The sequence below is a fragment of the Leucopleurus acutus genome (assembly GCF_964270905.1).
Source record: "Leucopleurus acutus genome assembly, chromosome: 13".
Taxonomy (NCBI): Eukaryota; Metazoa; Chordata; class Mammalia; order Artiodactyla; family Delphinidae; genus Leucopleurus; species Leucopleurus acutus.
This window is the reverse complement of record NC_139155.1, coordinates 50,076,094-50,089,361: the sequence shown is the minus strand read 5'-3', so window position 1 is coordinate 50,089,361 and position 13,268 is coordinate 50,076,094. Positions and strand designations below refer to the sequence as shown.

Here is a 13,268-nt window from a genome sequence, read left to right as displayed (position 1 = left end):
TTTAGGCATACCAACTACAGAAAATCATCAAATTCACAAAGGAAGAGAGGAAGAGGAAAGGAACAAAGGAATTACAAAACAGAAAACAATGAACAGAAGAGCAATAGTGAAACCACATCTATCAGTAATTACTTTGAATGCAAATGGACTAAATTATCCAACCAAAAGACACATAGTGGCTGAATGGGTTAAACAAAAAACAGAAAACACCAAGACCCAGCTATGCTGACTACAAGAAATTCACTGCAGCTCTAAGGACACACACAGATAGAAAGTGAGAGGAGAGAAAAAGACATTCCATGCAAATGGAAACAAAAAGAAAGCAGGGGTAGTTATACTTATATTAGACAAAACAGATTTTAAGCCAAAGAATGTAATAAGACACAAAGAAGGTCATTATATAATGTAAAGGGGTCAATTCATCAAGACAATATAACAATTATAAGTATTTATGCACCCCAAATAGGGACACCTAAAAGCAAATATTAACAGATCTTAAAAGAGAAATAGAGAGCAATACAAGAAAAGCAGGGGATTTCAATTCTCTACTTTCAACAAGGGATAGATCATCCAGACAGAAAATCTTAGTAAGGAAACAATGGGTTTAAACAACATGTTAGACCAACAGACCTAAGACACAGGTACAGAACATTCCATGCAATAAAGGAATACACAATTCTTCTCAAGTGTATATGGAACGCTCTCCAGGATAGACTATATATATTAGGCCACAAAACAAGACAATAAATTTAAAAATAGTGAAATCATATCAAACATCTTTTCTAACCACAATGGTATAAAATTAGAAATAAATTACAAAAAGAAAACTGGGAAATTCACAAATACGTGAAAAGTAAACATGCTACTAAACAACCAATAGGTCAAAGAAGACATCAAAAAATATCTTGAGACAAATGAAAATGGAAATACAACATACAAAACTTACAGGATGCAGCAAAAACAGCTCTAAGAAAGAAGTTCATGGCAATAAACACACTAAGAAACAAGATCTCAAACAGCCTAACTTTACACCTCAAGGAACTAGAAGAAGTCCAAAATTAGTAAAGGAAGGGTAACAAAGATCAGAGTGGAAAGAAATGAAACAGAGACTAAAAAGATAAATGCAACTAAGAGCTGTTTTTTTTTTTAAAAAAAGAGGGCTTCCCTGGTGGCACAGTGGTTGAGAGTCTGCCTGCCGATGCAGGGGACACAGGTTCGTGCCCCGGTCCGGGAAGATCCCACATGCCGCGGAGCAACTAGGCCCGTGAGCCATGGCCGCTGAGCCTGCGCGTCCAGAGCTTGTGCTCCACAACAGGAGAGGCCACAACAGTGAGAGGCCCGTGTACCACCAAAAAAAAAAAAAAAAAGGTAAAATAGACAAATCTTTAACTATACTCACCAAGAAAAAGAGAGGACTCAAATAAGTAAAATTATAAATGACAGAGAAGATACTGATGCACAGAGGATCATGACAATGCTGTGAACAATTATATGCTAACAAATTGGACAATCTAGAAGAAATGGATAAATTCCTAGAAACATACAACCAACCAAAACTGAATCATGAAGAAATAGAAAATCTGAACTGATCAATTCCTAGGAAGGAAACTGAAGCAGTAATCAAACACCTGCCAACAAACAAAAATCCAAGACCAGATGTCTTTACTGGTGAATTCTGCCAGACATTTAAAGAAGCATGAATATGGATCCTTCTCAAACTATTCAAAGAAACAGAAGAGGAGGGAACACTTCCAAACTCATTTTACAACGTCAGCATTATCCTGACACCAAAACCAAAGACAAAACCAGACAAAGAAAACAAAATTGTAGGCCAATATCCCTGATGAACACAGATGCAAAAGTCAAGAAAATATTAGCAAACTGAACTCAACAATACATTTAAAGGGTCATATACCATGATCAAGTGGGTTTTATTCCAGGTAAGCAGGATGGTTCAATACAAGCCAATCAATAAATGTGATATATGACATTAATAAAACAATGGATAATCTCAATAGATGCAGAAAAAGTATCTGACAAAATTCAACATCCTTTCATGATAATAACTCTCAACAAAGTGGGCATAGAGGAAGCATACCTCAACATAATAAAGGCCATATATGACAAGCCCACAGCTAACATCATACTCAGTGGTGAAAAGCTGAACACTCTTCCTATAAGATCAAAAATAAGACAAGGATGCCCACTCTCACCACATTTATTCAACACAGTACTGAAGTTCTAGCCAGCGTAATCATGCAAGAAAAAGAAATAAAAGGCGTCCAAAGCAAGAAGGAAGAAGTAAGATTATCTCTATTTGCAGATGCCATGATATTATATGTAGAAAACCCTAAAGACTCCACCAAAACACAATTAGAACTAATACATGAATTCAGTAAAGGTGCATGGTACAAAATCAACATACAAACATCAGTTGTGTTTCAATTCACCAACAACAAACTATCAGAAAGAAAAATTAAGAAAACAATCCCATTTCCAATATCATCCAAAAGAATAAAACAGTTAGGAACAAAATTAACCAAGGAGGTGAAAGAGCTATATACTGAAAACTGTAAGACATTAATGAAAGAAACTGCAGAAAACACGAATAAATAGACAGATATTCTGCACTCATGGATTACAAAAGTTGTTAAAATGTCCAAACTACCCAAAGTGATCTAAAGATTCAATGCAATCCTTATCAAAATTCCAATGGCATTTTTCACAGATATAGAAAAAAACAATCCTGAAATTTGTATGGAACCACAAAAGACCGTGAATAGCCAATGCAATCTTGAGAAAGAAGAACAAAGCAGGAGGTATCATGCTCCCAGATTTCAAACTGTATTACAAAGATATAGTAATCAAAACAGTACAGAATTGGCATAGAAATAGACAGGCAAATGAATGGAATAAAATAGAGAGCCCAGAAATAAATCCATGCATTTATGGTCAATTAATTTTTGCTAAAGGAGCCGAGAATATACAGTGGAAACAATCTAAGTGTCCGTCAATGGATGAATGGATCAAGAAAATGTGGGTGTGTGTGTGTGCATGCATATATCTATGTGTGTATATATATACACTCACACACAAATACATGTACACACACACACACACACGATATTACCCTTACAAAAGAAGGCCATTTGTGACAACATGGATGAACCTGGAGGGCCTTATGCTAAGTGAAATAAACCAGACAGACAAACACTGCATGGTATGGTATCACACATATGCGAACCTTAAAAAAAAAAAAAGTTGAACCAATAAAAACACAGTAGAAAGTCGTTGCCAGGGGCTTCAGGGTGGGGAAAATAGGGAGAAGTTGGTAACAGGGTATACACTTTCAGTTATAAGATGAATAAGGTCTGAGGATCTACTGTATAACATGGTGACATGACTACAACCGGTAACACTGTTTTGTATAAATGAAATTTGCTAAGCGAGTAGAACTTGAATGTTCTCACCAAGAAAGGATACATATGTGAGGTGCTGGATGTGTTAATTAACTTGATGGGGGGAATCCTTTCACAATGTATACATATATCCAATCATCTTGATGTAGAATTTAAATATTTGTCAATTATAGCTCAAAAAAAAAATCCACCAAGATTGTCTCTCTAAAGCAACTTGGCTGTATAGAATATGCATACAGAAATAAAACTGTTTCAAAATAGCTTTTAAAAAAATTTTTATTTAGCACCTACTAGGTGCCAGGCACTGTTTTAGACACTGGATTAAAAGTCTTATTATAGCCAATTCTGACCTGGAATGCCCTACTCTCTTCACTTAACTCTTGTATCTCCTCCCCGCTAGGATTTCAGGAGAGTTCAAGTCTCTCCTCCTCGACTATTCCAGTACTCATTGATTTCTCGCCTCTTCCAGCTCCTGGAGCACCAGAATCTGTATCGCACAATGTAGCATCTGATCACAGATTATACAGCCTGCTGCTATGTCAGGGGTACTAACCAGCTTATCTTGCTAACTACACAGTAATACAATTCCTGAGGTGAAGGATAATATCTTATACTCCGCCTGCATCCTCATCACCTCAGGGAGAGCAGAGCACATTGCAGGCACCCCTGCCCTATGTGCTCCTCTATGTTTCCACTGCCCCCTGAGTCTACTCCTATTTGGGCATTTATCACAGTGCACTAGACTCTCCTGGCTCTTTCACTGGAATACAAACTCCCTGAAGTCAGAACCCTCTTGTTTAATGATGCACATAGTTCACAAAGCAAAATGAGTAAAAAAGTAGGTTACAAAGCAACATGTTCAAAAATATTTTAATTTTGTAAAATACATGTTTTATAGACAAATATTAGAAGGTAGTAGCACCAAAAAGTTAACAGTGGTTGACTCTAGGAGTTGGTAGTCCAGGTAATCTAACACTTTCAGCCTGGCAAAAGGAAGGGATGGGGAAGCTGACAACCTTGCACCACAGAAGGTGGACCGCCTTACGACATACAGGCTGACGTTATGCTCATCATAAAACAGACAAGAGAAAAGCACGATGGAAAAAGAGAACAACAAAACATACCCAGGTTAGTCCAGTCCTGGGTTCCAGAGACAGTAGAGCGTTGTGGTTAAAGGAATGCCTTCGGAACAGAAGGCACAACGGTGGCTGCCAGGGCTGGGGGGTAGGGAGGTGGGGAGTTGTTGTTTAAGGGGTGCAGTACGTCAGTTCCACGAGATGAAAAGAGTTACATGGGTGGTAACGGCAGCATAATGTGAACGTACAAATGCCACTGAACTGCACGCTTACAAATGGTTAAAATGGTAAATACTGTGTTCTGTGCTTTACCACAATTGAAAAATAAAAGAATGGGCTCTGAGAGCACACGCCCCTTGCCACCTGATGCTTGCATCACTGAGTCCCTCACCTCTCCGCCCAATGGGGGCTTAATTATGTACCTCACAGGGCCTGTCAGGATTAATTAGTTCATACAAATCACTCAGAACAGTGTCAGGCATACGTTAAGTGAGCAATAAATGTTAGCTATGATCATTACTATTAATAGTACATTCAAGATTGCCAAGTCCTCCAAGGCCGTGTAGAGGCAAGGTGGCTTTGAAGGCAGGGATACCTCATCCTGTCACCTGGGCAGCGAGCTGCAGAGAAGCCACTCAGATGGCAGCGTGGCTTGAGTTCCAACCTTAAAAGGTGAAGAAGTGAGGGAAGGACACCTGTTCCCCCCGGAGCCCCAGTCAGAAGCCATCGCGTACTCCCCGCTGCTGAGGCTCTCGCTGCTGGCTGACTGTCCCGTCCAATCGCCAAGATGACAGGGGTTCACCAGGGTGGCGACATGAGCCCTGGCCCGTGACAGTACGTGACGTAAATGATGCCATTTCTGGCTCTGCTCTCGTTTTCTACATTTCGCTTTGTCACGCACAACAGCAGGGTGAGATTTATTTTAAAGGGATTTAAAGGATTTATTCGTTAAAGGAATGAAGAACTTTACCTAAGTTTGATTCTGAGCTTTTTTCCCTAAAAAATACTAGACTATTATACACTCACTGAGGGAATAAGAGACACGCTGGGGGGGGCGGGGGGACAAGGCGTTTGGCGCTTCTGTCATTACAGCGGCTCAGATGGGAATCCAGGCCTAGGGACTTAATCTTTCATCTCTATAGCGACACTGTATACGTCGCCATACCCTCACATAATCTCCCTGAGAAAATATGCGAGCAAGAATGGGACAGTCACGTTGTCTACTAGCCGCTGGCTGCTCACCCCCGGCTGGCTAGACTTCATGTGAGTCAGCAAGTCAATGAAAGAGTGGTTTGTCAACTCTGGAAACCAAGGTACAGAGGACATGGTTTTATCACCCATTCAATGGGCGGACTATTTTTTAATCATTTGAAAAGCTCCCCAAATTCTGAAAGGGTCTTTAAATCCAATTTTATAATCCAGAATAATGTAAACACCTTCCTGCTTCTTTTAGTTACTCAGAATGTAAACGTTCAAGGAAATGAAAAGGCACATTTGTGGCCCAGGTAATAGACACAGAGTGGAAGGGACAGAATAAGGCCTGAGGGAACACAGATGGCCATAAAAACCACCTTGACTGCACAGAAGAGTCTAACATGCTATTTAAAATACAGCAGTGGACTTGCAATTTTTTGCCTTTATTAGTCTGTACAATTATTGATATTTTAATTGTTAAAATCTACAGTTCCCTGGATACATAATGAAAAAACTCAGTGATACAAACTATATTTCATTCCCTCTTGGAAATTCAGAGACCCTGTTTTTACTTACAATACAGTGAAGTTTGGTATTGGATTTGTCAGATACTATATACAACTAATTAGTACTGCATACATTCCAATAATAGGAAAAGCAACAGTGCATATTATGAAGGTCAAGTTTCAGGAAGAAACATGAGCTGGAATACTTTTATCACTGAGAGCTTCAGTCAGCTGGAAAAATTAAATATTTATGCCAGGCAATCCTACCTTGTGACCCAGCTAAAAGCAAAGTTTAAATGTAGCCATACAAATTAATAGCAACTAATGATGAAACTGAAGAAACTCTTAACTGCAGTTGCTCATCAGCTGACAAATGGACAAGAAAAAGAAGAGAGAAGGCTGCTTTGTCACTTATGCACTATACAAACCAACAAGGCCAAGTCTGATCCCAACTGAAGTGGAAGATAACTTATGTGTCTAACGCCGAGCACCGTAACGCCCAACTGTGCAAATATTTAAGACCTGGGTTACAGAGAGCAGCTCAGCTTAGGTCTTAAGCTAAGTCTGCCGGTGGGCAGGGTCCTCACACAGGTGTGCGACCCAAGCACTAAGTGGGCTTCTGGGCTCTTCACTGACGGGCAGGCGCTGGCAGCAGCCTTGGCTCTGTGCCTTGGATGTGCCTTCTGTGACACCAGCTTGGCACTGGATCCTCCCTCCACGACAGCCCCAAAGATGTAAAACTTTACCCTTCTTACATGTAAGGGCCTTGGAGGGCCATAGGTCTCTTTCCCATCTTGGGCTACTCAGTCCCTTCCCTCTCCACAAGACGTCTATCATCTATTAGTTTACCATCACATGAGAGGTTCTTGCCATCTGAACACACTGATCATGCCCAAAGCAGTCACACGGAGACCTTGCAAGTCAGCCCTCGGGGACCACTCTGGTCGAGCAGTCTGAACAAGCCTGCTGCTCTGACGCCTTTTGCTGTTGGTTACACCACTGTTCCTTGGCTCTCACAGACCAGCCCCAGAGAACACAACAGCCAGAAACAAAGGAACTATGCCCAGGAAAGGGGTGTCTGCATGTGAACTGAATGAACCACACTGTGGGCAACTGGGTGCAACCAGTGGTCAAAACAGGGAGAAAAAGACAAGAAAAGCTTTGAGGGAAAAGATAAACAGATATTCCTTTCCTCTTCTTCCTGTCTCGTAGCTGAATCTTTTCAGAGTTGGGAGGCCGTGTGAGTCCTCTTGATGGACAACTGCTAGGTGGGAATGTGGCAGGACGACTAAGGCGCTGGCTGGACGCTTGGACCAGGTCCGTGGTCTCCACACTGTAGTCACGCAGGGTGACTGTGAGCAGCGATGGATGCTTTAGGGGGACTGATCTGCAGGTGCTCACCCTCCACACGCACTCCTGCCTAAGAACTGACAGGCCAAGAACACACCTGCGTCGGACGTCACACTGTTGCTCTTTTCCCACGTCTTCTTTTAAAATCGCCCTTCTTTTACCTGGGGTGTGGGGAGACACCCCTTACACCATCCTGAATTCTAGTATAGCACTCTTGCTCTGATGTGTAAAAACCTTCAGGGCACCGAGTGAAGGGAGGTTTAGAAATACAGTACCGGTACAAGGAAGCCTCTTAAATCAAGGCTCTGTTGCTCTGCAGGATGGCTCCCCGACTTCCCTGTTTTCGTTAAGGCAAAGACCTGACATCAGAAGCTCTTCCAGTCACTTCTCCCCTGTTGGGATATTCTGATTTCAGATCATTATAGAGTGAGGCGGTAGAGATGACAAATTTTGTTTAACTACTTTGCTTCTTCTGCCTCCTGTCTCTTAAGTCAGTATTTCTAATGTACCAGTTTGGGCAAAGCTCCAAATCTTATCTAGAGCTGTATCTGGCTTATATTTAGCATTCAAGAATGGGACAGTTGTCACAGTGACATATACCAACGTGTTTATATGAACCCCAAAATAACATCATGAGCTGACCCGGATGCGTCTGGTTCTGAGGTCACGTGGCAGACATTCTGCATCAAGGGAATGCGATGAATCTGAGGTTTTGGGGGAGAACATTTAAAGTGCATGGTAAGATAAAAAGCCTTTCATGAAAAAAGATTATACTGGCAAGGTGTGCTTCAGGGAAAATATTTCAGTTTTCCCAACCCCTTCTCAATATTGCAAGGTGTATCTGAGTGAGAGGACACAGTTACAGAAACCGAAGTTGAGAGCCGTGGTAAAGCTTCTCCACTCCATTTCCCAGAGACCCAGATGCCCATGACTCCAAGGGAAGGTAACAAGACCTCCTGCAACCTAGAGTTTTCCAATGTTGTTTCCAATAACACTGAAGGAAGTCCTATTGAGTTGTCAATTTATGGATCATAAAAAATTATTTTTGATGGATAATATATTACCATCTGATTTTTGACATATAGTCAAGAAAAGGTCAAAGAACTGAATGACATTGCTAGATACTAAAAAAAACCACAGAACTCCTACTCCCATCTGTCTATTAATATGAGCAAGGCTTCCTGATCCTTGAATCTATTAAAAAAAAAAAAGAACTGTTACTGAAAATCCTGTCTCATTCTAGCAATGTGTGATATTCATTCTCAGATATCTCAGCCAAAGTGAAAAAAATCCTTTTTATGAATAACATTTTAGCTTTTATGTTATACTTTCATAAATTTTGTAACGCTTGTTATTTTGATCACTAATGTAAGAATAACTTAAAACTTTTAGTACTAAAGTCTTATGGCCATAAAATATAAATTTTTAAATTTTAATTTAAATATGTATTTTTGTGATAGTGAAGTACGATAAGGTAATCAAAAAACCTTCAAAGATGAAAAAAATTAGCTTAGGGTAATATTCTGTAGTAAATATGGAATGGAAATAGGAGTTAAAGGAGCAAACTAGAACTATAAAGTTTTCAACTCTTATATTCAAGTCTCTATGGAATTCGGTTGCACTGAATATACCTTTCTGAATGATACAACATTTTCACTTTAATAACTCGGTATTTATAATATAACAGACCTTCTTCACCCTCTTATAATAATCTAACGCTATTCTATGACTCCAAGACATTCAGCAGACGTGGTCTCAGGTGCAGGCGCCTACTCAAATTTTGTGCCTGGATGCCTCGCTTGCCTCACCCTGGTGCTGGCCCTGGTTTCCAAGTCACTAAGTATGGACACCCATGACCTAGCCTCTGGGTGAGTCCTGCTGACAAATCCTAAAGGGACGGGAGAGAAGAGGAGAAAGAAAACAGGGGAAACAGAAGACAATGGTATTATGAGGCTAGAGTCCTTTAACAAAAGGACAATGGGAGTAAGGAAGTAAGGAACAAAGAATTCAAACTACTAACCAACGTCAAGTATTAATTCTGAGATGGGAATCTGTTTGGTAAATGCTTCAATCACAGAGAGATTTAGGATTTATTCCATTTATGTAAATTATTCATTTCATGTAGTATAACCCAACATTTGGTAACATAATCCTGTCCAAAACAGACTGGGAGAAAAAAGGGTGTCATTCGTTTTGGAAATCTAAGTCTCTATATTTGTTTTAGAAAAAAGCAAAGTCAAACGTGTATGTATGTGGCAGTGGAGGATGGAGCAAGGTGAGCCCGGCTGCAGAATGTGCTGCAGGGCACCGGAGCCCAGGATGACAAACGCCTGAAGACACTGACTTTCCTACCTGAGAAAGATGAAGTTATACCTTGACCATACATGGCAGGTAAGCACCTATCATGTGTTCTTAAAAGCCATGTCTTAAGGGATTAATGATACTATGCCATAAAACTGTATCATCATAAATGAGGGGCACTGATTTCTGAAAAAGTTGGCACCAGACCCCAGTTGAGCGTAGAACTGGGAGGTTTCCAGCAGCATGCCCACACTCCCCACTCTGATCTCATATGCTCCTCAAGTCGACAGAGACATCATGAAAAGCTACGGTTCAATATCAGATTTCCTCTGCTACTTTTAAGACTTATTATTACAAAATTAAGAAATTGGGAATGTGAAACTATGGGAAAAACCAGCTGAAGGGTATGTCCATGGCTTCTGTAACTGAGATTTACCCACATTGAAAGGACCTGGAGTGAAGTATTTGGATTATTATTTTTTTTTTTTTTTGTGGTACGCGGGCCTCTCACTGTTGTGGCCTCTCCTGTTGCGGAGCACAGGCTCCGGACACGCAGGCTCAGCGGCCATGGCTCACGGGCCCAGCCGCTCCACGGCAGGTGGGATCTTCCCGGACCGGGGCACGAACCCGTGTCCCCTGCTTCGGCAGGCGGACTCTCAACCACTGTGCCACCAGGGAAGCCCAGTATTTGGATTATTAAGTGTAACAGAATCATGAAAATGCAATGGGGGGGGGGTTTAAAAAATGCCTTCACTTTGAAGTTAGCTGTAATAAAATCTATGGATACTAATATCTTCTAATTTTTTTACCTATTTTCCTCATGGCTGGGGGTAGCAGGAGGCAGATATAAGAGGGGTCGATACCAAAAATTATTTAAAAATTTTTATTCTGGTGATGTTATTTGCATTTCTCTCTCAAGATACACCGCACTTTAAATCTCTATTGTGCTCAACACTCACCCCCTTGGACTGATTCCGCTGCCCATGAGAGGGGAGACATGGCGCCCCAAGAACAATAACTTCCGAATGCCAGTTAACTGCCTTTCAATCACATTAATAAATATTAATAATTATTCATCTAGAATGTTAGTCTCTTATAAAACCTCAGCAGGAAATACTTTCCCAAAATATTACCTCCCCTGCAGCTCTTTCTCTGTGATTTATTCAGAGAGTTCTATAGATATAAGTTTCAAAACATTCCATGGTGCCCTTTCAACCCAAACAGGTCTGCTTTTATTTGCTTTATTTTGTTTATGATTCAGCCTGCTTATTTGCACAAACAGTTCCACACCTAAAAATAAAGGTAAAACCATCCTTCTAGAGAAACAGAGCATCTTTCGAACTATGACAGGCAGAAGCCAACAGGACATTATCTCCCGTCTTTTAAAAGAATGGAGAGTTTCCATTTAGACAGAATGCTTGCTTTAGACATAAACTAGACGATTATCAGTCACTAGCCTGAACAAACTCATGACAATACCACTAAATCCGACACCCAGTGAGACAGGAGATGGTAGGTGACAGACTCAAGCAAGAGAAATACACAAAGCTGTACTTTCCACGATTGCCAAAAAGACTAAACCACATCTGCAGTTTTCATACCCATTCTGTTGACCCAACAGCCTTAGACAAATGTGGTACCAATTCTACAGTAACTGTGGGTTTCATTCACTAGCAGGTTACAAAATTTAATGAGTTGGAATCAGCATTAGTCTAATATAATAGAAAATATCATTTATTGTAAGGATGAGTATTCTTTTGTGGAACTGGTTTTCATTTTAAACACACATGCATATGTACATATTTACATACTGGATCTCAATGATAAATATGTTTACTAAGGGCTTGAAAAATATTAATCCTGTAGGATATAATTTTTTTGTCCTGAAAATTTCAGTTCTTAAGAGACTAATATGTATAGTTATTTTATTTAAGAATATATACATTTGTCTAGATACATTTGGTTTGTCCTGATGAAACTTAATATAATCAAAATGGAATCAGAGCCCAGGTATTCTGATTCTCAAGTGTGATTAACTGTTGATAATAATGTTGAGCATTAAGCTAAACCAGGGTCTGTCCTGGACATTTTATATAAATTATCTTATTTATGTCTCAATACAGCTATAAGGTACAAATTACTCTCCTAACTTTACTCAGGGAAGCAAGGCAACTGGCCTAGGGTCTCACAGACAGGAGGCGGCAAGGCTGGGATAAAGCCCGTTATCCAGCTACGGATCCTTCTCTCCATGCAGTAGGAGCAGAAAATATTTGTTTAAAATAAATGTTTCTGGAATTAGCTCCTTGGAAATTACATTTAGGAGGTCTCAGATGACATTACCCCACGTAGAGAAGAGGGGCATTTAAAAAATGCCAACGTGGGCACACCAGCAGCCAAAAGGACTTCAAGCATCAGAATGAAAATGTTTAGAAAGTGACTATACTTCCCAGTACAAGGAAAGTTCCTGGAGTACTCAGGCTGCACATTAAATTGCAAAATTAAGAAACATAATCTCCAGGCAGACTCTTTAGCAGTTCAGGACTCACATGTTTTAAAATTTTCATCCTTCTAGTTGGTCAAAGGTCATGCTAGAAGAATTAAGAGAACTTTACTCAGAATCCTAGCCTGACTATCGTCAGGGTGGTGACGTGGACTACTATTTTAAAGGGAGTCTAAGGATTTATATAATAGTAAATTTTGCCATCCCGTCGCCCTCCCCCGCAAAATCAGATCCACCTGCACAGATAACTAAGCTGGGACACATTCCAAATATCTAACATACACCACACTTACAAGGTACAAAAACCAGCTCTGTGCACAGAAGCGTAAGTGAAATTATATTCTATACTGTGGGGACTCTGTTCTTTTTGAGCCTTTCTGGGTGACTCTACAGGGAAATACAAATGTGGAGCATTTTCTTTTTCTACTTTCTTACAATGAAAAGTCACATTAAAGTCATATTAAATGGCATAAAAAGTGGTTCAAGTTCTGTGAGGAAAACCTAATATAAGACTTTTCCTAATTTCTGATTCTCAAAAGTTTTCATAAACGTTGTGCATCACTTTTATGCCAACATTAGGATTCCCTTCTAAAGCACATGCATGAAACATCTATCAGCTTAATATCATAGAACTGATAGTTAACTTACCATTCCAATACATTTTCTGAGGATGCTCCAGATGCTGAAGTCATTTCTGGAAAACATAGGTGAGGGCAAGCTTGTTCTGAAAAAAGAAAACAAAAATAAAGACTTAATTTTAATACCAGTGGCATTAGGAAAAAAGCTATTGTCAATAATCCGAGAGCCACAGGCATACATGTATAGAGACACCATGAAAACGTGCAACATGTACATATGGCCAACAGGTACATGAAAAGATGCTCAGTATCACCAGTCATTAGGGAAATGCAAATTAAACCCA

General features: G+C 40.1%; 1 protein-coding gene across 9 annotated transcripts in view; it reads right to left on the bottom strand.

Annotated features, from left to right (window-relative positions):
* OSBPL1A (oxysterol binding protein like 1A) overlaps positions 1–13,268 on the bottom strand; it is a 210,731-nt gene that overhangs the window by 21,993 nt on the left and 175,470 nt on the right. For all 9 annotated transcript variants that reach the window (XM_082853217.1, XM_082853216.1, XM_082853215.1 and 6 more), the window contains one exon: positions 12,995–13,070. In XM_082853217.1, the coding sequence (XP_082709343.1) occupies positions 12,995–13,070 (76 nt within the window). The remainder of the gene's footprint in view (positions 1–12,994; positions 13,071–13,268) is intronic.